Raw genomic sequence first — 26,785 nt, 5'->3', positions numbered from 1 at the left:
GTGACTCCAGTCATACATTACCTTTATGACGATTGGTATAAAATCTCCTCGCTTTACTTTTAAAGGTATGAGCTAGAGAAATTCAGAGCGCATGCTCAGTGAGGGGTGGTCGCACCTTGAAGGCAGGCAGCCTTTGGAATGGAGGTGTGTTTTGGTATTATAACGAGATTATAATGAGTAAAGTTCACCCAGAGAACATAATTTTGACAGAAAATGAAAAACTGCTGGTTCAGGGCTGGCTCAGGGTAACAGCTATGCAGTTTATCAGTTCCATAGTACCATCCAGTTCCCATCCCTGCGATGATATCACAGAGCCTGGCTGCGGTGTTTCCACTCTGCTCCACCCTCCGTGTTGTTTCTCTTAGAGTCAGCATACCAAGCTCCCCTGGTGTTGCTAACATCTAAGGTTGCAGGTTATGTTGCTTAGGGAATTATTATGGAACAGATTCCTTGCATATCCACCGCATTCCACCCTGGAGGTTTACCTTCTCTTAAGAGGTGGACATATCAATAAGTCACCTCCAGCAATTATTCCACACAAGGTTATATAATTCTACAATCAAGGTTAAATAAATTGGTTTTATCATCAATTTCTGACTTTGTTTGAGACAAGTAGGTGTTGAACTGGTGATAAGATAAACACAAATTTCTTCAAGTTCTCTCTGTACATGTTATTTCCCCAAAATTAACTCTTCTAAGATAAAATTGCCTATAGATTGTGAGTCTACTGAAGATGTGTAGTAGGCTAGCATGTGAGAATTTAAATGGTGCATCTGAATAAAAAATGATTTTGCATTAATGATGTCCATTGCGGTGCTTTAGACTGCAGGCAGACTGTCATGTGGCATGGGGGAGGCTGGGGGGGGGGGGACATGGACAAGCAGAGTGTGCAGTAGGGGCTGCCTATTTTTTAAGGCAGTTCACTTTGAAAGTATGTATTACAGCCAAGAATACCCTGTCCCTGAATTTCAGTCATGAAAAGTTTTCACTGAAGGTGGAAATAGGGCCAGGACTTGATTCTGCAGCCTGAAGTGGAGCTGTAGGTACCTGTGAATAGCAGCATAGGCACTATTGCAGAGAAGACGCATTAGAGTTAAAAATTATGTGCCAGTAAGGCAACTTAGGTGTGTTAAATATTTTCTTGACCAGGTAGAGACATATTTACACATAGATACCCCCTAGTCATTATTTCTGGGACCAGTCGCACCATGGCCTAGGACACATTGCGACGCCCTAATAAGCACCAGTTTTGGGGTGGTGTCACCAGGGACAACCGAGCTTTTGGAGCCCGGGCCCCCGAGGGTCTCACCCAGGACACCAGGGCTTTCGGGAACTCCGGTCTGTCCCAGCAGGCCGGGCCTGGCGGGAAGGGGCCACCACACGGAGGGGACTCCTGAGCACAACCTGGGGCGAGGCCAAGTCAAGGAGAGCACTCGATTTCTGCCGCGCCGGGCCTCCCCAGCCAGGCCACCGGACCGGACCGGACCGGACCGGACCCCTTCCGCCGCGCCTAGCCGGACGCTCCCGACGCGCCCCCGGAAGCGCTTGCCGGGCTATAGCGGAAGCGGGGCGGGGCCCAGTCTAGCCTCTTTGGTGCTGGCGCCCGGAGAAGATGGTGAGCGCTGGGGCCCGGGCGTGGGGTATCCGTCACCATCCGCTGCCGTGCCGGGCCCTGTGAGGCCGCGGGGCGGCCCTGCGCCCTGCTGTGGCCGGGCTCGGCGGCGGGACGGCGCTGCGGGGAGGCCGCTGCGGGGCCAGGGCCTGAGGGCCTGGCGGTGGGCGCCGCTCCTGGCCTGGGTGGGGGCGCGGGGCGTCTCGTCCTGGGCGGGGAGGCCGCGGTGGGGTATGGGGCCGTGTCGTGGTTTAGCCCCAGCCGGCAACTAAGCACCACACAGCCGCTCATTCACCTCCCTCACAGTAGGATGGGGGAGAGAATCAGAAGGGTAAAAGTGAGAAAACTCGTGGGCGGAGATAAAGACAGTTTAATATGTAAAGCAAAAGCCGCGCGCACAAGCAAAGCAAAACAAGGAATTCATTCGCTACTTCCCATCGGCAGGCAGGTGTTCAGCCATCCGCAGGAAAGCAGGGCTCCATCACACGTAACGGTTACTTGGGAAGACAAAGCGCCATAACTCCGAATGTCCCCCCTCCCCTTCTTCCCCCAGCTTTATATGCTGAGCATGACGTCACATGGTCTGGAATATCCCTTTGGTCAGTTGGGGTCAGCTGTCCCAGCTGTGTCCCCTCCCAACTTCTTGTGCACCCCCAGCCTACTCACTGGTGGGGTGGGGTGGGGAGCAGAAAAGGCCTTGACTCTGTGTAAGCACTGCTCAGCAGTAACGAAAACATCTTGGCATTATCAATGCTGTTTTCAGCACAAATCCAAAACACAGCCCCATACTCGCTGCTATGAAGAAAATTAACTCTATCCCAGCCAAAACCAGCACAGGCTGTGTGCCGGGGTGCCTCTGGGGTCTCCTTTGGGGTCTCCTCCGTGCTCGCTGTCGGCCTGGCCAGGCCGGTGCTCTCCCCGGGGGATGAGGCAAACCTTTCAGATAATGTATCAGGAGGGGGTTTGGTCGCCAAAGCCTCTTGTGGTGAGCGTACCGTGTGGTGATCTGCGTGAAATAAATACCTTTCCTCAGGAAAAAGCAGTTCACTGTTTATCAGTGATGAATTTGGGGGAGATGAGAAGGGAGTTGGAGATAACCACTTGGTAGCTTTGTTTTATTTCAGCACTGGGTGGGGGGGTAGGAATGGCAAAGAGGTGTAAGGAACCGATTTCTAAAAATGGAGGATACCTATAGGCGAAACTGAGTTGGTGTTTCAGTGTGCCTCTGACACGTTTATTGGACTTCGTGAATTTGCGTGTGTTTTTTAGAGGAGTTTATCTTTTGAGTTACATGACTTGTGAGTGCTAATGATCTTTACAATGTGCAATGTCTTGAAATGTTTTTCAGACGAAGGGTACATCCTCGTTTGGTAAGCGACGAAATAAGACACACACCTTGTGTCGTCGATGTGGATCCAAGGCATACCATCTGCAGAAATCTACCTGTGGGAAATGTGGTTACCCTGCTAAGCGTAAGAGAAAGTGTAAGTAACAGACTTGAGTTTAAAAACTTGTGTTTCTTTGTCATCTTCAGTAGTCTGGCTTTTTTCCAACCAAGGAAGAATACTGTGTCATCTTGCAGTGTTTGGAGCTTTTTTTGAAATTAACACTGATTTAACTATATTTCAGCTAACATGTGCAGTATTACTGCACAGAAATTGACTTAATTTATAATTATTTTTTTTCTTTTGCTTCTGTCAGATTGAATAGTTGTGCTATTCAAATGTACTGTGCAACTAATTATTTGGTGCAGATGAGTAACAGTAACTTCTGTGTTCTAGATAACTGGAGCGCAAAGGCTAAAAGACGCAACACCACTGGTACTGGTCGCGTGAGGCACTTGAAAAGGGTCTACCGTCGATTCAGGTATGGCGTTTTATTACAAACTAGTGTAATGTGAAATCTTGCATGGATTTCACTGAATGATAAAATTTGTCATTCAAAGTTAACACTCTTATTTAGTACACTTAATGTGGTATGGTCTTTCTTTTTAAATTTATTGTGGAAATAAATGATGCCTTATATCTTCAAAGGAATATGCTGCCAATAATAAAAAGCTCACTCATTGTTAATAGATAGAACATATAGCAAGCTCTGATGTTTCTGTTAAGTGTAGACAGTACAGAACACAGAGGGTATTGTAATAAAATGTCCACATTTGAAAAGGTATGCTTTGTGTAGCATTGCCTCTATTTGTGAGTCAGTGAAATTGCTGGTTGCGCTGAAGCGTGGGGTTTTGTAAGAGACAATTCTTGAAATGCATTCCAATCCCCTCTTGCCCACAAAAAAAGTTCAGGATTGAAATACTTCAGTAGTCGCTCTCTAATTTGGAGTTCAGTTAGCAGTAAGTAACTGTAACATCAGTGTGGTGGGTTGACCCTGGCTGGACGCCAGGTGCCCACCAAAGCCACTCTTATCACTCCCCCTCCTCAGCTGGAGAGGGGAGAGAAAATATATCGAAAGGCTCATGGGTCGAGAGAAGGACAAGGAGAGATCACTCGCCAATTACCATCATGGGCAAAACAGCCTCGACTTGGGGAAATTAGTTTAATTTTTTTACCAATCAAACCAGAGTAGGGTAATGAGAAATAAAACCAAATCTTAAAACACCTTCCCCCCACCCCTCCCTTCTTCCCGGGCACAACTCCACTCCCAATTTTCTCTACCTCCTCCCCCCGAGCAGCGCAGGGGGACAGGGAATGGGGGCTGCAGTCAATTTGCCACACATTGTCTCTGCCGCTCCTTCCTCCTCAGGGGGAGGACTCCTCACACTCTTGCCCTGCTCCAGCGTGGGGTCCCTCCCAGGGGAGACAGTCCTTCACAAACTTCTCCGGCATGAGTCCTTCCCACGGGCTGCAGTTCTTCACGAACTGCTCCAGCGTGGGTCCCTTCCACGGCGTGCAGTCCTTCAGGAACAGACTGCTCCAGCGTGGGTCCCCCACAGGGTCACAAGTCCTGCCAGAAAACCTGCTCCAGTGTGGGCTCCTCTCTTTCCACAGGTCCACAGGTCCTGCCAGGAGCCTGCTCCAGTGTGGGCTTCCCACAGGGTCACAGCCTCCTTTGGGCATCCACCTGCTCCGGCGTGGGGTCCTCCAAGGGCTGCAGGGGGGCAGCCTGCCTCACCATGGTCTTCACCATGGGCTGCAGGGGAATCTCTGCTCCGGCGCCTGGAGCACCTCCTCCCCCTCCTCCTTCACTGACCTTGGTGTCTGCAGGGTTGTTTCTCTCACATGGTCTCACTCCTCTCTCCAGCTGCAGTTTCTGTTGCGCAGCAACTTTTTTTCCCCCTTCTTAAATATGTTATCCCAGAGGCGCTACCACTGTTGCTGATTGGCTCGGCCTTGGCCAGCAGCGGGTCTGTCTTGGAGCCGGCTGGCATTGGCTCTATCTGACATGGGGTAAGCTTCTAGCAGCTTCTCACAGAGGCCACTCCTGTAGCCCCCCCGCTACCAAAACCTTGCCATGCAAACCCAATACACTCAGATTCCAAGTTACAGGTTTCTAAAATGTGTTATAAAGCTTTGAGTTGTACTTATGAGGTACTGTACTGTTAAACTCATTAAGAATTTCTTTTGTATGACCTCCGTGTTCTAAAATGGAGCTCTGTAACTTCTGGCCTGATACACCCGAAAGTTGGATGAAAAATACCAAGCAATTCAAGAGTCTTTTCCTATAAACGTAGATTGGATTTTATAGTGAAAAGTAGGAGTCTTTTATGTCCTGAACCTAGGTGTAGTTGAGGGATCCATTCATCTGTGGGTTTTTTGGTGATCGCAGTCTTTCCCAGCAACAGCCAGAAAAGACCTTACGATGTGCAACTGCAGCCTGATTTCCACCGAGTGTTGCTGAAGTAGAAATGTCATATCCAAAAGCAAGCGTGGGGCTGACTCTTCTTTTGTCATGCCTGTCTTAATCTCTGGTTGGAGACAGAGGATTTCTGTAAGAAATTGACTTGCACTTCAGTACTAACAAATGTGAAATCTTTTGCCGAGTTGCTTAGTAGGAACATAAAGTAAGGAGTGCCTTCAGTGGGTGTGCTGTATCTGATTCAGTCTTGTAGTGTTTACTCAGTTACTGAAATCTTCCTGTTTGAAGAAGTCAAATTTACTTCAGCAGAAGAGAGAGAGAAAACCATACTGCTTATTCCAAACAGCTTGTCAATGATGTTTCTTATTAAAAATGTCTGAACATATGAACTCCATAGTGATTTCAGTGCATTACTGAGAGAAGCTGAAAAAAGCTGGTGAACTTGATCTAAAACATTACTTGTTAGAAAAATAACCTGGAGCAGAAATCACCCTTTCAAAAAGTGGTAACCATATTTCTACTTGTAGGAATGGATTCCGTGAGGGAACCATGCCGAAGCCCAAGAGAGCAGCTGTTGCAGCCTCCGGTTCATCGTAACGACTCATCTATTTGTTAAAATAAATGGTCTTATCCAGAAAATGTCACCTTTTATACATGTTCTACTTCAGAGAGATATGGGATTCCTGAAAATACATATATTTACACACACAAATTCTTGATGGTATGCACTGAAGTAATTCATTAAAAATAATCCTTTAATTGACTTTTCATTTGATAGCACCTCCACCTTGAAAAGGACCATTATCTCTGTGCTGAGCTTAAAAAGAGGCTTGTATGTGTTACTCAAAAGAACTCGCCTGCAAGAGAAATGGAATATCAGCACTATGGACTGAGTTTCATTGTGCCCTAGCATGGAGAGTCAGAATTTATCTCAAAGATAGTAACTTGAATAATGGCTCTTAAGTGCTGTTCTGGGAAGGAATAGTTTAAAAGGGATTCCCAGTCTTAGCCATTGTTCACTGTTCTGTGGCTCTGAAAGGCCTGCAAAAGTATTGTTTATTCAGTGGGCCGTTGCTTCTTGGGTAAAAAGAAACTCCCAAGTCTGGAGCGCACATACTGCCAGACATGAAGGGACTGGAGATCTGCTGTAGTTGAGACAGAAGTTACCCAAATGGTCTGGGAAGGTAAGTGTGGTAAGTTGACACACAAATAGATCAGAATTAATTATGCTAAGTGTAAACAATAAATGGTAGGTAGTATGATACAGAAGTCAGTGACTTGGGGGTATGTTTGAATTGTGGATTGATACCTGATAAACTTGCACCCTACATGGTGTATTACTGGGTCACTCAGCTGGCTCTCAAACTCAGCTTTAAAAAGAAGCGATCATAAGATGCTGTTATGAAAGTTTTGGGAATTTAGAAGATAGTAATCACTGCAAGGATTTAGAGGATTTTCAGATGCCTTGAAAAGAAAATAATAAAAAAACCCCAACCCACCACCACCAAAGACTTCTGATACTTTAAGCTTCTGAGGCTGTTCTACGATTCCTTTGGTTTCGTCATGAATTTCCAGGAGTAGCATACTGCTTTGTCAGTACTGAAGGATCAGCAGTCAACAAATGTATCGGCTTGTGCAAGTCACTGAAGAATTTTTCAGCCAGGCTTGAAATTGGAGTGCGCCTGACTGCACTTTCTTATATTTTAAATGAAGTATAGTTAATGCTTTTGGATAATTGAGTGTATCTAATTAGGCTGTTTCTAAACAAAAAGAGAAATCTTGCCCTGCTGTTCTCTTAGCATGTAACAAATATACTGTACTCACTCTGCTTTCAGTTGGTCCTCCTGAGAGTCTGAAAGTAAGTGGTGTTGAAGCTGTTCAATTAAAAATACATTTTGCACATATTACACGTTATGTATTCACAGGGCTCAGGAGTGCATCTAAAATATGTTTTTTGATGATATCCTGGGAAGCAAATGTAGGAGGAAGTAATCATAAATGTCTTTTTCGTTACTCTCAGAGTGAGAATAACCCCTCGGGGCATCTGTCGTGGTTTAAGCCCAGCCAGCAACAAAGCACCACGACGCCTCGCTCGACGCCTCGCTCGCTCACTCACTCCTCCCCCACGGCCCTGGTGGGATGAGGAGGAGAAAATGTAAAGAAACGCTCGTGGGTCAAGACAAGGACAGGGAGGGATCACTCACCACTTATGGTCACGGGCAAAACAACAGACTCAACTTAGGGAAAAAACAAAATCAATTTAATTCACTACCAATCAAATCAAAACAAGGATAATGGGAAGTAAAACCAAATCTTAAAACGCCTTCCCCCCACCCCTCCCTCCTTCCAGGGCTCAACTCCACTCCTGATTTTCTCTACCTCCTCCCCCCAGCGGCACAGGGGGATGGGGAATGGGGGTTGGGGTCAGTTCATGCATTGTCTCTGCCACTCCTTCCTCCTCAGGGGGAGGAGGACTCACACTCTCCCCCTGCTCCAGCAGGGGGGTCCCTCCCACGGGAGACAGTCCTCCACAAACTTCTCTGGCATGGGTCCTTTCCATGGGCTGCAGTCTTTCAGGCACAGACTGTTCCAGCGTGGGCTTTCCCACGGAGTCACGGTCGTCTTCGGGGGCATCCACCTGCTCCGGCGTGGGCTCCTCTCTCCCCGGGCTGCAGGTGGGCATCTGCTCCCCTGCTCACCTCCATGGGCTGCAGGGGGACAGCCTGCCGTCTCACCACGGGCTGCAGGGGCATCACCTCCTTCGGTGCACCTCCTCCCCCTCCTTCTTCACTGCCCTCGGTATCTGCATAGGTGTTTCTCTCACACTCCAATCCCCTCCCCCGCTGCAGGTTCCCCTTCTTAAATCTGTTCTCCCAGAGGCGCTACCACCGTCGCCGATTGGGTTGGCCTTGGCCAGAGGTGGGTCCGACTCGGAGCCGGGGAAGCTTCTAGCAGCTTCTCACAGGAGCCGCCCCTGTAGCCCCCTCCCCCGCTACCAAAACCCCGACGCACAAACCCAAAATATTCCACCCTTTGCCTCTGCGAATCACATATTTAAGAATTATCACTAAAATCACAAACTTCGCTCACATCAACAAAAAACTTCCCCACAACAAAATCAACATAATCACGATACCAAACAGAAGTGGACAATTTACACACAATCCACCCCTCGTCCCTCCACCACAATTACAACAACCGAAATTCCCATGAGTATTCCACTAACATTGTTCAGTCCATGTTTTGCCCATTACCTCTTCCAATTACTATCCTTATCTCAAATTACTACTCTTGCCCCACATTGGGCACCAAAAAGGACTGTCCTGGTTTAAGCCCAGCCGGCAACAAAGCACCACGAGGCCGCTCGCTCACTCCTTCCCCCCTCCTCGCCCCCTCTGGTGGGATGGGGAGGAGAATCAGAAAGGAGAAAAAAAAGAAGGTAGAACCTCATGGGTTGAGATAAGGACAGTTTACTGGGACAACACAAGGAGAGAAGTTACGGTAATAACAGTAGTACTAATAAAAAGAAAATACAAAACGAGTGATGCACAATGCAATTGCTCACTACTCGGAACCTGATGCTCCACCACTTCCCCTGCTGCGATACCACCCCAACCCCCCAGCCCGCTCCCCAGTTATATACTGAGCATGATGTCACATGCCATGGACTATCCCCTTGGCTAGTTCAGGTCAGCTGTCCTGGCTGTGTCCCCTCCCAGCTTCCTGTGAAAATTAACTCCATCCCAGCCAAATCCAGGACAGCATCTTAAAACGGATCAGCAAGGCACTAAGAGCTTGTTGAACAATGGTACAGTTGGACAGTGGTATGGCAGGTATTCTGACGATGGGTGGGAATGAAAGCCTTTGCTTTGCAAAGTCTTATATGATGTTCTTTGTGTAATGTGGGATTTTTGTTTTGAGCGGCCTGTTACGCTGACCTGCAAACATGATATAATACTGCAAAGGCAAGTGCTTAGCTATTTGCTGCTGCTACCTGTTAGCTCCTCAGCATGAGTTATGTTATGCTGTACCATGCTCCTGAAAAATGAGCATTTGTATAATATACAACATATCAAGGTAATAGCGACTGAAACTTGCAATGGCTTGCAGTAACTTTGAAAACTTACAAACTTCATTTCAGGGGGAATTTTTACCTACAGCAAGAATGAATTTTATGTACAAGCAGTTTGACAGCCACTTCATTTCCAACTGTTTTAAAATTCTTGGTGAGGGGCAGGAAATCAGTTAATTTGGGCTATGTTCAACCTATTCAGAAGAGCTCAGGTAGCTCACCATTACATGTCAGTCATAGTTGGCCTAAAAGCTTTACTGGATACAGATTCTGAAGCACTTCAGTTCTTTGTAGTGTTTTCTTAAATGATGAAAGCTGGACTGCCTCGATGGTTTTTCAGTACATAAATAATCTTTTGTTGAGATCTTGTTATAATAATCTTAACTCAAGGGTTATCAGTTAGAATTGAACCTCTGCATAGTGTTCACTGGTAGTTTAGATCAGCCTCTTTATGTATAGAATGTGAGAGACTGAAAGAGTTAATGTCTCAAACATTGTGGTGGGGCAAGTTACACAAACTAAAGCCCCACGCGCGCGCACCCACCGGAACTGGACCTCTAGGCTGACGGGTGCAACGCTGGACCCAGGACCGGTGAAATCTTTCTCTTTTCTTTTCCTCTTTCTCTTTTCTTTTCCTCTTTCTCTCTCTCTCCCCCTCCCCCCCCCCCCCCGCTTTTCATAATCCCTACACCTCATCCCTTTAGACATAAAACCGTTGACCAAGTCTGGGACTAGGAGTGGATCCAGCTGCCCCTAGGCTCTTCTCTGAGGAGGAGTCTAGAAAGCAAGGGGGTCTGCTCTGAACCTCGTGACTCAACGGGAGGGATCTCCTTATTCCCTGAATTGATGTATATGGTTACCACGGGTTACACGGTTTACTGAGGTAGTTTCATGCCAATTCCTGTTGTGAGAGACCACGCTGCCTACTGTTATGCCTCCCAAGTTCAGGTTGCTTCTGCCATGAATAAAACGTTCAACTGATCATTTGGTGTCGCTTCGCCTTAATTTAGCCCGAGGGAATTCCGAATTCACCACGACCCCTCCCTGGTCTGTCCAGCCCGGGTCGTGACATAGAACTATTACCATACACAGTCTGTAATATGTTTGATTTTTGCATCCTTCAGACTGATACATATGGCGCAGTTAATCCAAGAGACCATTAGATGGTACAGTCTAAATTACATCAGAAATTATTACATTTCGCATTCAGTGTAGCAAGTCTCACTTTTTAGACAAAAGTGTATCAGATTAAGGTTTCTTAAAGGCAGAGAGGTGTTGTTCAAGTGATTGTGGTGGCGGAAGATTGATCAGATTTGGTATGTCTAGCTCCAAAAGTGTAACTGCGTGACAGAGTTTAAAAAGAGAAAAAGGATCCTTGTCAGCTTGACTTGAGGGTCAGAGCTTTTTTTCAGTCTCAGACTTGTAAGTGGGAATGCTGCTTATTGCCATGAAGCAGTATTTCATCTGTGTTGGTTCATATTGAACGGACGACAAGACCTAACACAGCTGTTCAATGCATAGCGAGCCATAGGTATCTAACCATAGGCAACTAACCAGAGAGTTACTTTAAATCCAGAGTTCTGGGTTTATAGTAGAGTGGGGTTTTTTTTTGTGGGTTGGTTTTTTTTTTTTTCCTCTTTTTCTTATGTATGGGCTATTGAGGGTGTTGTGGTTTAACCCCAGTCAGCAACTAGGCACCACGCAGCTGCTCGCTCACTTCCCCCCCCACCCAGTGGGATGGAGGAGAGAATCGGGGAAAAAAGTAAAACTCATGGGTTGCGATAAAGACAGTTTAATAGGACAGAAAGGAAGAAAATAATAACGATAATAATAATAGAATTGGAATATACAAAACAAGTGATGCAAAATGCAATTGCTCACCACTTGCCAACCAACGCCCAGTTAGTCCCCGAGCAGTGATCCACCCCCCAGGCCAACTCCCCCCAGTTTCTATACTAGATGTGGCGTCCCATGGTATGGAATACCCTGTTGGCCAGTTGGGGTCAGCTGCCCTGGCTGTGTCCCCTCCCAACTTCTTGTGTCCCTCCAGCCTTCTTGCTGGCTGGGCATGAGAAGCTGAAAAATCCTTGACTTTAGACTAAACATTACTCAGCAACAACTGAAAACATCAGTGTTATCAACATTCTTCTCATACCTAACTCAAAAACATAACACTATACCAGCTACTAGAAAGAAAATTAACTCTATCCCAGCCGAAACCAGGACAGCGGGTAAGAAAGAATAAATGCCTATGCCAGTACTAATGGTTGTATGTTGCAGTTAATAAAACTAATGCAGTCTCTCAAAGGTAATTTAGACTTCTAGTACCATTGTGCTTCCTGCAAAGACATGTAAATAACAGTACCTGCTTTAGGTAGGTTGTGTGTGTGAACTAGCAAATCCAATAGGGTGAATGAGCTACACCTCTATCAGTGTGAGACTGTTGACGCCACAGCAGGAACAGCTGAACAAGGTGTTTCACACTTCCTGACTCCCAGCTGTTTCTACCATCCAATGTGCTAGCATAAAGTGGTGCTAATTTCACTTTACCTATGAGTTGAGATTAACTAACTCCTCTGTTGCTGTATTGTGAGGGTAGTATGGAGATCAGTCTAGCTACTTTTTCCACAATGACACAAGCAAACAAAACCCACTAGATTTTTGTGACCCCTGGAAAGGCGACAGGTGGGATATGTCATGGGATGCTCTAAGAAGAAAATCTTGGGGGAAGAAGAGTGTTAGTCACTTTTCCTCACGAAAAAGGTTCATGATTTGATTCATGACAATGATTTGAAGACCTCTCCTAAGAGTAAGTTACTTTCCTATACACAGCCGTAACTACTACGCTAGATTCTTAAGCTTCTCTCCTCTATTAAAATTTGATTCAGAGCCCTAAATGAGAACCTTTGAGGTCTTGACCTTATGCTATAAATGTGGAGGCTTTTTTACTCAAAATATCAAATAACTTGATTAAGTGACGCTGTTTGTTTTACTCAGAATGTGTACAAACTCACCCACCTCATGGGGCAGTTGGCATAGGCTGCATCCATAAGAACACGTAGATAAAGCAAGGTAAATTCCAATGTAAATATTTTTTTAGGTGTTTCATGAGGTAAACAGGTTAATGAACATGTTAAGGCAGAAGTCCTCAATACAGGTTGTGGGCAAGCTGGCAAAAATGCAATTTGTTCATGGAAACAAAGTTATATTTCTTGACTAATGGGGAGATCAAAGTTCTAGGGCTTTCCAGAGAGCGCTGCTTTCTTAGTGGTGTTATCTCTTGGGTGCCAGCAAACTGGGGACTATGCTTCCTGATAAGGTATTTTATATGTAGGTGATAGAGATCTTGTATTTATGTATAGGGAAAGATGCTAGAGGACAAAGGACAGAATTTTCTAATTGTAGTAAAGCTGGGATAAATAAATGCATTTAATCCTGTTTGTTTTCTTATGGTAAACTTACCTAATGATCCTCTAATCGTGTATATGCAAAATAATAATTAGCTGAACTTAGTACAGATCTTTGCCTATTTGATTGCTACTGTTAAAGTGTGGTATGTAAAGGAACTGGTGTACTGTAGTCATGGCACAAGGTACAGTATGTTGCCTACTGTATCAGTAAATACCACTGCGACTGTTTCAAGTGATAGTTGTTGCAATACTGCACTGAAGCAGCAAAATATTACCAGATAGGAGTTACAAAAGAGAAATCAAGACTAAGATTTTTGGGATGCCATGTCTTCAAGAACAGGACAGGTATTTGAAAGCACATCTTCTGAAATCACTGGTTACTACCCTGACTATAACAGCCTCCCTCTTCCATGTATAATGAGGAAAGACCATAAAAGGAACACAATAAGAACACATTAACACATGAAAGCTCATACACTTTGCAATAGAACAATGAATCAAAACTTGTGAAAATCCATAAGCACCTTCTAGAAAGCATAAAGAGGAGAATCTTGATGAAACAAAAGGGGCCACAAAAGGGAACGGACCTGTTAAAAAAGAAAGCATGTTGCCTACTGGGCGATGCTCCAAGGAGAAAATGGTGAATAAATAGCTAGCTAACATGCGTGGACCAATATATAATTTATTTTTCAATTTGCCAAAGCAGCTAACAAAACAAGTGATGCACAATGCAATTGCTCACCACTCGACCACTCGCCAACTGATGCCCAGTTAGTTCCCGAGCAGCAATCCACCCCCCCCCCCCCCCCGGCCAACTCCCCCCAGTTTATATACTAGGCATGATGTCACACTGGACCGGACCCCTCCGCCATGCCCAACTGGACACTCCCGATGCGCCCCTGGAAGCACTTGCTGGGCTATAGCAGAAGCGGGGTGGGGATATATTTATATATCTGCTATTCCTATACAGGAAAAGCATATTCCTAGTCTCTGTTAAGCAGGTTACCCTGTTTGTTTGATGGTCCTCTGGAAGTTTTGGGTGAAACCCTTGCCCTACTCTTTTTTCACTGTATCCACTTGTTTTCAATTCCTTAACACAGTAATTGTGGGAGTCCTTACTGTCCACAGGAATAGCTAATCCTTTCCTGAAACTTGCCAAGCAGTCTCCCCAGTGGTATCTTGTGGCAAGGAATTGAACATCTTATTCTATACTATCCAGGAAAGCCACTTACTTTTGTTCGTACTTCACTTCTGATCCTCAGTTTTTCCTATTATGATCAAAGGTGAATGGCTTCTCCCTCAGAGGAAATAGTCCCAGTCTTTTGCAATGTCTTCAGTGGAATTATTCAGATTCCCTGATCTAGTTTCCCTGAGTGTCCTACACTACATTGGATTTAATAGAGGGTTGCCAGAAATGGGAAGATAAAGGAGTAAATTAGGTTTTTAGAAGTGCCCCAGATAGAAGGCACAGTTATTGTCATATTTTGAAAATAAAAAAGATTACTTGATAGGAGTTCATCTGTTTTGTCTAACAGGGTTGAACAGACAAAAATAATAACAAAAAAAGATAATAAAAACTGGCCAGAGCTCCAACAAACACAGGCAAAAAATAAACATACAACACCAAAACAAAGACACAGTTATGAACAATAAATCTCAGATGGGACATTCTTTTTATTTGATTATTTAACTGTTGTCACTGATAAAACTATGCACATTTATTTGTAAGAGTAGATCCTTTGATCTTAGTGAAACTGCCTATATGTAATAAAAATACAAGTTGTAAGTGTTTGCATGATCGGTTTGTTACTGTCCAAGGACAGATCTCTCATATGTTATCTGGACTCTGGAACAGTAGATACATGAACCAGTGCTAGCAGATTTCAAGCAGTAACATCGGAGGTGTCTTTGAGAGCAATAGCTGAGGCACCTTGAGCAAGCTTTTCTGATAAGCACAACCAGCCTCTCCAAGTGTAGGAAGCCCCAGTAGTGCACCACTTGTTTGCACTTCTAATTTTTAGCACTGAACCTGAATATCAGCTAATATTACTTCTGTTTAGGAGAAGCACCCTCCATAAAGTGCTGTCACTCCTACGGTTTTGCTGGAAACATTTTAGTCTGGTTTTCATTGAGTCGGATGCTATCCTGAGTGTTTTTTTCCTCTGTGCTTTTGCTTAGCACAATCCAACAGCTGTGTTTGTGATGAAGACGGGCCGTGCAAGGAGGGAGGCATCCAGATCTGTGCTGAAGTGAGCAGCTCTGCTGCCTGTCAGACCGTGACCGAGTGTGAGGCTGGGCGGCTCAAATGCCAGGGGGAGACTGTCACCCTTGTCAGCATAAGGCCCTGTGACATACAGAGCAAATAAGAGATGTTATGGTTTATTTTGCTTATCACCATGGGATATGTCAAAATGTGTCAACTCTTGGGTGGGATGTACTTTGAAGTTTGCTCTACCAAATGTAAGCTCTACTGTGAAGTCCACTGCAGCTGATGAGACTGTGCATTGGCTCTGGTCAGCTCTGAATCAGGGCTCGAGGCTCTTCGTTAGGCAGAGCTGCACTTGCCGCTACTGCTCATGACAGGGCTCTTGCTTAGGCCCCGGACATAGCACTGGCAAGTTTACTTCACATTTCCATCAGAATTTAAAAATGTTCCTGAAGTGCAATCACCAAAGTAGCATTTATAGTGATGGTTTACAGTGTCTAACATTGTAAATACATTTTTTCTTAAAGCTGCACAAACATGCATGCACTGATTAGATTTAGATTGCAAAAAAAGTAAGGCTTTACAAAGTAAGACGCATGATTCTTCTCTTTTAATAAAGTAACTTCTTCCTACTGTGCCTTATTCAGTTGAGCAAATAGTATGCACAGCACTGAGCCTGTCGTTGAGCCTGAAGCTCTTAAAGGTCAAAGCAATGTGCATTAATAGTAAAGCCAGCTTAAAGTAATGAGAAGACTTCCTATGCTCACAGCTTCTCGTACACAGAACCACTTAATGAAAAATTGCCATTTTACATTGTCATAACTATCACTATGAGCTACATTTGTAAGCGCAGGTGCAATACTTCCTCACATAACCCCTACCCTCAGCTGGAAAAGCTTTGCTTTCCGTGGTGCTGACAATGAGGATTAAGCCAGAACAAGAGAGGTATGCTTTCTCTTGGAGACTCCCTCTCCTGGGGGAAGCTATGTTGGAGGGCAAGGTTGCCACTGCACTGACTGAAAGGATCTCCTGACCTTTACACTCTCTAGAACTTAATGGCACTTTTTGTTTTTTTGAGAAAATTGTAAATTTTTGCAGACAGCTTATAGATGAAAACAAGTAAAATAAAAGCCAAATTAATTTATTCAGTTATTTGCTCTGTATTGTTTGCTCAGGAGTAGCATGTTTGGAGAGCAGCTGGATGTTTGCCCCTTGGTTACTCCCAACTTTCTTGTCCACAATTTCTAGCCTTTTTCTTGGGGCAACTGGCACAACATGTGATTTGACCATGAGCCCACTGGGTAGCAATAGCTTCCATAGCTGCTGGGGGCAAGAGAAAATCATCTGGAAATTTCCTGATAGATAGCACAGAAATAATAGTGACTTGGTGATTCATGTCTTCAAACATAGGAAAATGTAGAAAACCGGCACAGGGCCTCAAGAAATCTTGAGAATTCCGGCTTAAGAAACAGTTCAAAAAACCAATACGGTTGCTTGATAATCATCTTGATACATCAGCAGGAACAGATCTCCATGTCCATAAAATAAATTAGTCTGAGATAGGAGAGACAAAAGATTAATGAAGGCTGCATTTCAAATGCTTCATCCGGTCCCTTACATCTCACTGTTTATGTGACCCATCTAAATCTTCGCAAGGCTCCTTTTTCTCTCCTTTTTCTTTCTAATTGCTCACTCCATCTTTTCTCCTCCTACTCCTCAGCCCAGCCAGCTCCTTCCCTGTAAACACATCATAGACCCTTTCCCTCCTAGCTACCTGCCCGCGGGTGTCCGGTGAGGATCTGCTCCCCTTCGTGCTGTGACATCACAGTCCTTTCCCTGCCTGACTTCTGCCACATACTGTTGTCAGTCTCATATTTGCCCATGTCAGAAAGTACTTCAGTTCCATCATCTCTCCTGAAACTCTGAGAACATCTTACAGCGTTTTAGAAGAGACATTATGCCTTTTTTTAAAAAAAAAAACCCAACAACAAACAACCAGCTGACTGTCTAATGCTGCTTGGAAGGGACAAAGAAGTAAGATGAGTAGGTAGAAGTTTTCTTCAAAGCAATATGACTATTTAATGAAGGAAAACCAGGTTTGTGTAGGACCAGTGGCTGGGAGGACAATCAGTCCAATCATTCATTCATCACTATAGTGTGCACATCTGCTGGCCACACTTTGGCCCTTTCAGTACAGAAGCATTCCCAGTCACTGTGGTCCACCTCTTCACCATATTGTTGTTAAACTAACAAGCAACTGCAGGACATTTTGTCTTGGTGAGAAAACGGAGTCAGATGAATTACTGTCAGATGAGAAGAACAAAGAGGGGACCATGGTTCCATGGAGACAATCAGCTTTGCAAAATTACCTGGCAGAGAGTGGTAAAACCCTTTGTTTTACCTGAACTAAATGACTGCGTGCTTCTTTTGGGTGAGCATTTGCCCCATCACCATGTGTCAGGATACTTGGGAGGAATCTGATATTAGATAACCTGAGCTTTGGGCAGCTGAACTGTGAACAGCAGAAATAGAGAGCTGCAGAACACTTCAGTGGCAGACAACAGGCTTTTATGGGAACTGGGCTCTTTTAAGCTACTGAGAGCATCACTCTGCCTTGCTTTCACATTTCCCAGTCTATGAGGCCAGATCCAATGAGGCCTGCAATGCATGCATGTCCCAAGGGGGAGCACCTTAATGTTCATGCAGTGTAGTAAATATCTGCCCCTATTATCAATGAGGTGAGATCCTCCCAGGGATGTGTAGAGGGACCAACAGTTTCATATATTGTGTGAAGAGAGAAGGAGAAAGAACGAAGGAGAAAAATCACAGCAAGATGCTAATTTTTTGCAAATGACATTCAGCTAAAAAACCCAACCAACAAACCCTATAAGAAGCTGCTGAGAGACAGAAACCTACTGGGAAATTGAGCGATGCTGTGGCAGATGAAATTTAACTCAGATCAAGGTGAGGTAAACTTGTTATCCATACTGATGAGCCAGACTCATGTGATCATCTGAGGCCAGTGACTTGAAAGATATCATCACAAACTGCTCAGTAAAAAGGCTTGCCTAATGCAGAGCAGCAGCTACACAAAGTGGAGGGACCTTTATAAAACAATAATGCTGAAAAAATTCCTCCTAGATAATGCTATTTGATAAACAGTACCAGCATGTGGAGTGAAATTCAGCCTTGGTTGCTTCCTCGCAAAAAAAGTGGTCCCCTGAGTAGCAGCACTACCGAGACCTGGTTTTCTAGGAATTATTTTTTTTTTATATGATGAATAAGAACAAGTCTGCACTGCATCTTCCCTTGGGGAAGACAAAGGAGAGATTTTTCTCTACCCAGCTGCCTATTTTCATGAAAGATATTAAAGAATCAATACCTTTGGGACTTCTAGCCTTCAGTTACATGTTGTTAAAAGGTAGACAACAGGTTCAAATACTATTGAAGGGACAACACAGGTAGACAGACTCCTGTGACAGGCTCCCTTACTGAAAAATGGCAAGCTGGAAAAGGAAGAAGAAGATGCCCCAGAAACAAAGGTGGGAAGGATACAGCGGGACTGGCTGTTGTGGTTTAACCCCAGCCAGCAACTAAGCACCACGCAGCCGCTCACTCACTGCCCCCCTCAACCCAGTGGGATGGGGGAGAAAATCGGGAAAAGAAGTAAAACTCGTGGACTGAGATAAGAACGGTTTAATAGAACAGAAAAGAAGAAACTAATAATGATAATGATAACACTAATAAAATGACAACAGGAATTGTGGACACATATTTAGCTAATGGTCGCAAGAGCATTCCAGACGCCTTTAGAAGGCCTTGAACAGGATAAACAAGAAGACAAAAAAAGAAAGATGCCAATTAGAAGAACACAGGTGCACATTCCACGATAAAGGGAACTTGGCACAAAGAACCTCAATTCGGCAGCTTATCTTGACCAATTAGACTGAGACAAGTTTTGCATGTTTTAGTTGGTATAACCAATTATGTCCTATGTTTATGCGCGTGTACAGAGTTGATATAACCAATCATATTTTATGCTTGTGCGCGTGTACAGTGACTTTGCAGAATATGTGATTATAAATATGTGTGTGTTTTAGCAATAAACGTCGTCTGCTTTCAACTTCACAGGCGTCCGTTTATTTCTACCTCCTGCAAGTAATAATAAAAGGATTGGAATGTACAAATGATGCGCAGGGCAATTGCTCACCACCCGCCGGTCGACACCCAGTTAGTCCCCGAGCGGCGATTCCCCCCGCCCCCACTCCCCCCAGTTTCTATACTAGATGGGACGTCACATGGTATGGAATACCCCGTTGGCCACTTTGGGTCAGGTGCCCTGACTGTGTCCTGTGCCAACTTCTTGTGCCCCTCCAGCTTTCTCGCTGGCTGGGCTTGAGAAGCTGAAAAATCCTTGACTTTAGACTAAACATTACTTGGCAACAACTGAAAACATCAGTGTTATCAACATTCTTCCCATACTGAACTCAAAACATATCGCTGTACCAGCTACTAGGAAGACAATTAACCCTATCCCAGCTGAAACCAGGACACTGGCACAGAGCAGTAGTGGCCCCAGGGGTAGGTTAAGCATAAGAGGAGGAGGTAGGTTAAGATGAGGAGGGAACTCAATGGGAAAACTCAAGAATTTGTCTCAACCTCAGCTGGTGTAACATCATGCAGGTGTTAGACATGGAGTATTTCCAAGCAGGACAGACAAGTAGCTAGCAGAAACTTAGGAAAGAATAAAGCTCTTCTGATGTACCTTTTCCTAATCTGGGAGCAGCAAATTAACATCTGAAGAATGACAGGCAATTTGTCTTCCTATGCATTGACATCGGAGAAACTTCCCAATTCCCTCCCAGATGGGAGACTGCCTGCATGGAAAAGATTTGGGACCAATGTGCATCTGGAGACTAAGCGAAGGAGAGCAAGTAACGTCCACCAACCTGCTGTTGTTAAATTAATAATGGTAGCACTAATCATGTGAGCTACCATTTGCAAATCTCTTTTTCACTGGAGATTGTATATCCCCAGTGTGCTTCTCATGGCTCCTTGAGCTCACCCCTTGGCATCTGTAGGTCTCCTCCACCTCTCAGGGTGAGAGACAAATGGAGCGGGAGGCTGTCATTCCTGAAGCACTCCCTGACCTGCAGCCCTAGTCAGGAACCTCCCAGGTGACAATGGATCAGCAGTTTAGTGCCCTGCCTAAAGCAAAACATCACTAACTACAACAAAAATGTTTTGAAGAAAAAAATAATTTGAAAACATTAAAAAGCTGGTGTAAATAACATTTAAAAGGTATATTATTCCCCGAGTCTGAGAAGTCCCTCTTTTCTCTCCTGTTCTGTTTATGTCTTCTTTAGACAGCTTTGGTCAAGCTGTTCACTATTCCATCTCTTTTCTCATAGGACTTAACTTGCTGTTGTCTTTTGCTTGCAAGTTCATAACCTGATGAAACACACTTGCAATTTCTTTGGGGACAGGTCTTTAAACCGGATGATTTTGTCCATTGCTTTCCAACCTGGGAGCTGTTTCATTGCTGCTTTGTTCATTCTCTCTCCAGCCCCAATAGAAGCTTAATCAATAACCTCCTGCCCTGGTCTTGTCACCACCTAAAGCTATTGCATCACCATATTCATAATGTTATTACAGATCAGCTCCATTTCCACCACACTGTGGCTCTGCCACATTTCTCACTGTGATGAGCCACCACTGTAAGTAACAGCAGAGCCATTACTGCATATGACAGGAGGCACAGGAATATAAACTGCTATTGATTTCTTTCTCTCTCTACTGCAAAACACAGAAGAGTTGTCTCTGACCAGCAGAAGGATGGTGCTGGCACCCTGGCTCTTCCAGCCAAACTCGGGAGACATCGTAACTGATTGGGGCTCACCCTCCAGGTACGGCTGTCCTGCACATGTTCCTCAGGCAGCTGTTTTCATTTCTTGTGGTCAGGGGCCAGCGGGCAGAATCCTGCCCCACAGCAGTCAAGAGAAAATTATCAACTCACTTTAGCATTTATGCAAATGGATTCTTATTATATTCAAGCCTTTAAGAACTGTATTAAATGTGAATATACAAAATAAAATTTAGCAAGAGGGAAGCAGTGACAAACAGCTGCAAATAGTGCTTTTGAGCAGGGTGATAGTTTAACCAGACTAGATCACTAGCTTCTGGTAAAGCAAAATCATGGTTTTATATTTTACTGTTGACAGCAATTACGCTGAGACTTTTAAAGTGATTGCAATATTCACTTCCTGAATAATTACACAATGTATGATGCTAACTGAACTTGCTCATACTATGAGCCTTATTGATATAAAGGCAACCAACAAACACAAGCAATATTCTTGTATTTTGAGAACTGTTACTCAGGTGATCAAATCTTATGATGAGTAGAGCCATATAAGTACTGTCACATGCGTAAATCAGGTTATAGCACTCTTTACCTGTGCAACTAGTCCAGGCACATGTAGCAGCAAAGGCTGCTGCAAATCCTCTCCAAATAGAAAAAGATGTCAAAGCTGGCATTTCTCAAGTGAGACTGAATTAATTTGGAATCTCCCAGGACATGTACATGATGACATCTCCCTGAAAGCAGGATCACCATCTTTGTTTCAGTACATACCATTGCTCCCAGCACACAAATGCTGGATAGTGTCTTTCTGCATGAAGCTCCCACCAAGATGCAATCAGACTGCTTCTAATCCTTTGAACACCGGCTGAAGCAAGAGGAAGAGGTATTGTGACTCTCAGTGTGAAAATTTGGAGGCATTATCTACTGAATAGTTGGAGGTTTGGTTTTTTTCCCTCTCTACATTGTTTCCTCTACCAGATTTTATGGAAGCTCGTCAATAAAATGCCTTTCCAAGAAGGCCAAATCCCCATAAGTCCCAAAGATGGCCTTAGGCTATGCATATCTACTGTCCCTGCTCTTTAAGCTGTCTAGACACAAGATAACCTGATCTGGGGACCATGTAGCTGCACATACAGTGGCTGAGCTAATAAGTCCTGGGGAGATCAAGATGGATTAACTTGAGCACAGGGCAGCGCTTTGAGACTTGAGTCAACTTTTAGGCCAAGAAGAGGTGGCACAAATACAGAGCCGGAGCCAGCAGTGCCAGCCACAACTGCATCTGGCAAGGACTGACTGCTCATGCTGTTTTGCTGTTGCTCTCAAGATGTTTCTTGTCTGTTGATTTTAGAAAGAGAGGACATATATCATAAGGCTAAAAAGTAAGCCAAAGTCCTGACACTGAGTTTGCACCTACAGGGGCAAGAATGATTAAGTCTTTGGTAAAGTCTCTCTGTTTTGCACGCTAGCTGCAGCCTAAACGGGGACTGCAATGTCCACGGCTATATCAGTGATGGGAGCATGTGGTGGCGTTGGCCAGTGCTAAAGCATTTTCAGTCCCTCCAGTAAATGTGTGTTATTGCACGCGTGCAGGCACATACCTGCACACACCCAAGTGCACCCATCAAGCCAAGTAAGGAATGCAGCCACTACCCAGCTTTCTCTTGGCAGAGCTCTGCACATTGGGTCAGCCAAGAAAAATTTCACATTTACAGGAAAACCCACTGCTGTTCTCACCTTGTTACACAGTAAATAAAAGCATTGCACAATAAATGTTGACACAGTAACTCTCAGAGGAATTTCACAGACAAAACAACCATTTATTCAGGGATGCTAAAAAAATAAACTGGAATTTTGCATGTACTTACTCAGAAATTATTCCCTAGCAAACTAAACCAGGGTTATGAGATGATTATCATAAATCATCTGATATCATCATGTATTATACTATGCAGGTTTAACTTAAGAGAGCTTGAAGGACCATATAGAGTACTGCTTGAGGTTTCAGCCGATACTGGAAAAAGATCTTAGTTTCCCCCATTTAGAGAGCCCAGATGACTGAAACACTACTGTTAAGTTTCATTTATGCTTCAAAACCTGGAACATTTCTCTGGCCCTGAACACTGACCTTTTGGACTGTTTTCTGTCCCTAGTGCATGCTAGAGAGTTTCAAAACAGATATGGGCATGCGAATGAAGTACATCAAGTCTAGGAATTCCTGGAAAAGAGCAAATAACCAGTGCTTATACCAGTAAATAAAACTGGTCAGGCCTCATTTTACAGTCCCAGAGGCAAAGGGGTATGGGTCGGTTCACATCCAGCCAGCTAACCCCCCCACCACAAAAACAGTTGTTTTGCTGGAAACAGTCCTTGGCCCATGCGAGTGTTTGAACTGGGTTGTTTGGGGAAGGACTAACTAGCACAGACCAAAACCACATTAAATAATTCAACAGGCAGGATAATCATGTGCCCTTTCCTGAAGCCCATGACCTGGTCATCTTTAGTTCAGCAGCACAGACACAACTAGGCTGCTTGACAGAAGACAGAAATGCACCCAGCCGGCTGCAGCATTATAGTGACCCCACCCTGCTGCTTCTGAGGACACAGGACTGAAAATGTTCCACTTGCAAAATATCCTGAACTTATATGAGCAACGAAATTTTAAGTGCAACTGCTTTATAAAGTAACAGTTCTGTAATAATTCCAGAAAATTAGCCCATTACTAAGGTCCAACTCTAAAGCGCTATTTATTTGCTAGAACATTTTTATTTCTTGGATGATCTCTGTTAATGATAACAGTAGCTCCCAAATGGTGTCATAAGAGTGATACTGAAAAGCCGGTCAAAGAAACTCTCTAAGACTCAATTTTGGAGTTTTAGAAAGCAGGCATTCTTTATTGCAGCTCTGGATGCACGGGGGATAGTTCCACCTAGCGTGCATGCCACAGCTTTAGCACTAACAGGTTATATAGAATAACTAATTGCATATTAATCAGATTAGTATACATATACATAAAAATGATTGCAACTGATTATCTTAGTACTGCCTACATCCGATCATGCGCAATGGAGGATCCATTTGAGTCGAAGGGCTGCTTTTGCGACCACCGACCCATTTGAAGTTCTTGCTGGCTGTCCTTGAAGTCTTTGTTCTTGTCCTTGTTCTTTGATCTTGAAGCTTAACGCAGTTTCAATCCCATGTGGTCAGTTTCAACATTGTTCTCCTCTAGCGTACAGGAACATCTAGTCATAAGAGCAAAGAACTGCAAAACTTATGAATAATTACTAGTTAATCACTTGACTACACTTTTGTAATTATCTCCCCGGTTACCCTTTGTCTATTGTTTCAACCACAATGTTAATATATGATCATTTATCAAATCTCACTTATACAGTCATCTAGCAGCAAACCAGTTTTCATAGAAGGTACAAAATATTAAAACCATAAAAGTTTGAACAAACCACACGAAATGTATGGACATATGCTATCAAGAGAAATATTTACTTGCCAGACTCATCTCTATGTTTCAAACTTCTGCAAATGAAATCAGCAAGTCATTACATGTTATAGAAAGCTTTGTAACCAGCAGTCACAGAACTTTTGTGAATCCAAGGACTGACCATCAAATTTAGCTTTGAAAATGTGAGACCTAGATCAAAGCATTTGAAATTTATGCCTAATGCATTTTCCAGTCGTAGCAGGTGTCATACCTGCAGGGCTGTTTCCTCACAATCCTCACCGAAGATTTTATCTTTTCAATAGCCCAATTCATGTCAATGTCACAATTACAGGGACCAGGACACAGAAAGAGGAGTTACTGGTCATCTAGGCAATCATCCTCATCTATTCTGCAACTTTGACAAGGACACAAATATCTCCAGAGCTGTCACTGTCAAAAGAGAAAAACTTAAAAATTAAGCGAAAAAAATCTTCAGTCCCCAAACTTCATAAAAGGACGGTTCACTTTTGCCTCCTGAAATCTGAAGTATGCTTGTTGAATTCAGCAGCCTGACTGGTGTGTGTCATGGTTCTTTGTCCCTATTCCTGTTGCAGTCCTGGGATACATTTTTTTGCATAGGTATTTTTCCTGATGCATGGCCCAGGTGAACCAAGTCCACCATTTTTCTGTAATGCAATCTAGCACTACCCAGGACATGTTCAGGTTTGAAATCACATCACCCTGGCTGTAAGCATGGTTCACTTTTAATGGGTTATTTTGGAACAGCAGTTTCAGGGCTTCTGGTTATTTTTAGCTCATGTGGTAATAATCTTGGGGAATGGAAACACCATAACTTCCCCATGTATTCTTACCCACAGTCTTCAGCTGTAGTCATACAGATGCGTTGGGATCCAACCTGCTTTGTCAAAAATTACAATTATCCCTTGAGCTCCCCTGAAAGGCAGCAGGAGGTGGAAGGCAGCAAACATCGCAGCTCCTGGCGGGGGAAACATTGATGGGCTTCAATGAGGTCAGGGCCTTCCCCAGTCTTGCCCCCCCCCCCCCCCCCCGAGTGGCTGGCAGCATATTCAGTGACTCATTTCTTGAGAGATACTGTGGCAATGGCACCTATCTATTATAACCTTCATCACCTTGATTACATGTGCATCGTAAACATTAACTGGGGAAATTAGGAAAAAAAAAAAATCAAGTGTTTTCAACCAGTTATGGTTTATTCTGCTATAAATTTCATTTGTCTCTAGCCAACCTGATTTCCAGGAACAAATCTTCTAATTTCTGCTCTGCTGTTAATTGCAGCTTTGTCTCCGAACTGGTAATCTGAAGCTACAGATTGGCTGCTTTGCAGTTCCATATCAGAAAGCCTTTCTGAGATACAAGTAAACAGTCGGTGGGTTGAAGAAACAGCAGATAATCAGTTTTATTTTCTCCCTGAGTGGTTTTTAACAGGTGTCACATTGACCAGGGCCTGAAGTCTCCAAGAAAGCATTTGACAAGACCCACTTGTTCATTAGGGGCCTCAAATTCCCAGTCGGTGCCCAGTTACCTGCAATCACTTGTGTGAGATATGGCCTTTGTATTTGAGTTGTCTGAAAAGTAAGATATCACCATGGGAAAACTAAGGCTCTCTTATCAGTTGTGCTATTTACATTATTGTCCTGGTTTCAGCTGGGATAGAGTTAACTGTCTTCCGAGTAGCTGGTACAGTGCTATGTTTTGAGTTAGGTATGAGAAGAATGTTGATAACACTGATGTTTTCAGTTGTTGCTGAGTAGTGTTTAGACTAAAGTCAAGGATTTTTCAGCTTCTCATGCCCAGCCAGCAAGAAGGCTGAAGGGACACAAGAAGTTGGGAGGGGACACAGCCAGGGCAGATGACCCAAACTGGCCAACAGGGTATTCCATACCATGTGACATCACATCTAGTATAGAAACTGGGGGGAGTGGGGGTGGGGGAATCACCACTCGGGGAGTAACTGGGCATTGGTCGGCGGGTGGTGAGCAATTGCACTGTGCATCACTTGTATATTCTAATCCTTGTATTATTATTATTGTCATTTTATTATTATTATTTTCATTATTAGTTTCTTCCTTTCCGTTCTATTAAACTGTTCTTATCTCAACCCACGAGTTTTACTTTTTTTTTCCCCGATTCTCTCCCCCATCCCACTGGGTGGGGGGCAGCGAGTGGCTGCGTGGTGCTTAGTTGCTGGCTGGGGTTAAACCACGACAATTATGCTTGCAGAAGGATCTAATAAAAGGGGAAGACTTTTTTTTATTATTTTAGCAAGCTCTCAGCAGAGAGAGCAGTAGAGGGGAAAAGTCCCCAGTAACCAGGTTTTATCCCCAGTAAAGAAAAATA

At 44.1% G+C, this 26,785-nt stretch overlaps 1 protein-coding gene, 1 long non-coding RNA gene and 1 other non-coding gene across 3 annotated transcripts in view; all 3 read left to right on the top strand.

The window, feature by feature from the left end:
• Positions 1 to 201: 201 nt before the first annotated feature.
• LOC138683444 (uncharacterized) overlaps positions 202 to 26,785 on the top strand; it is a 423,605-nt gene continuing 397,021 nt past the window's right edge. Inside the window, exon 1 of the long non-coding RNA XR_011322971.1 lies at positions 202 to 479. This is a non-coding gene — a long non-coding RNA (uncharacterized lncRNA). The remainder of the gene's footprint in view (positions 480 to 26,785) is intronic.
• On the top strand, positions 1,514 to 6,182 carry LOC138683307 (large ribosomal subunit protein eL37-like). The gene is made up of 4 exons (XM_069774931.1): positions 1,514 to 1,615; positions 2,961 to 3,096; positions 3,394 to 3,478; positions 5,947 to 6,182. Exons 1-4 carry the CDS (start codon positions 1,613 to 1,615, stop codon positions 6,014 to 6,016), a joined length of 294 nt encoding a protein of 97 aa, XP_069631032.1. The 5' UTR covers positions 1,514 to 1,612; the 3' UTR covers positions 6,017 to 6,182.
• On the top strand, positions 5,764 to 5,844 carry LOC138683651 (small nucleolar RNA SNORD72). The gene has a single exon (XR_011323072.1). It is a non-coding gene; the product is annotated as a small nucleolar RNA SNORD72 (small nucleolar RNA).

This window comes from Haliaeetus albicilla, chromosome W, assembly GCF_947461875.1.
Source record: "Haliaeetus albicilla chromosome W, bHalAlb1.1, whole genome shotgun sequence".
In the NCBI taxonomy this organism is placed as follows: Eukaryota; Metazoa; Chordata; class Aves; order Accipitriformes; family Accipitridae; genus Haliaeetus; species Haliaeetus albicilla.
Note: the sequence above shows the minus strand (reverse complement) of the source record. Positions and strands in the feature narration are given on the sequence as shown.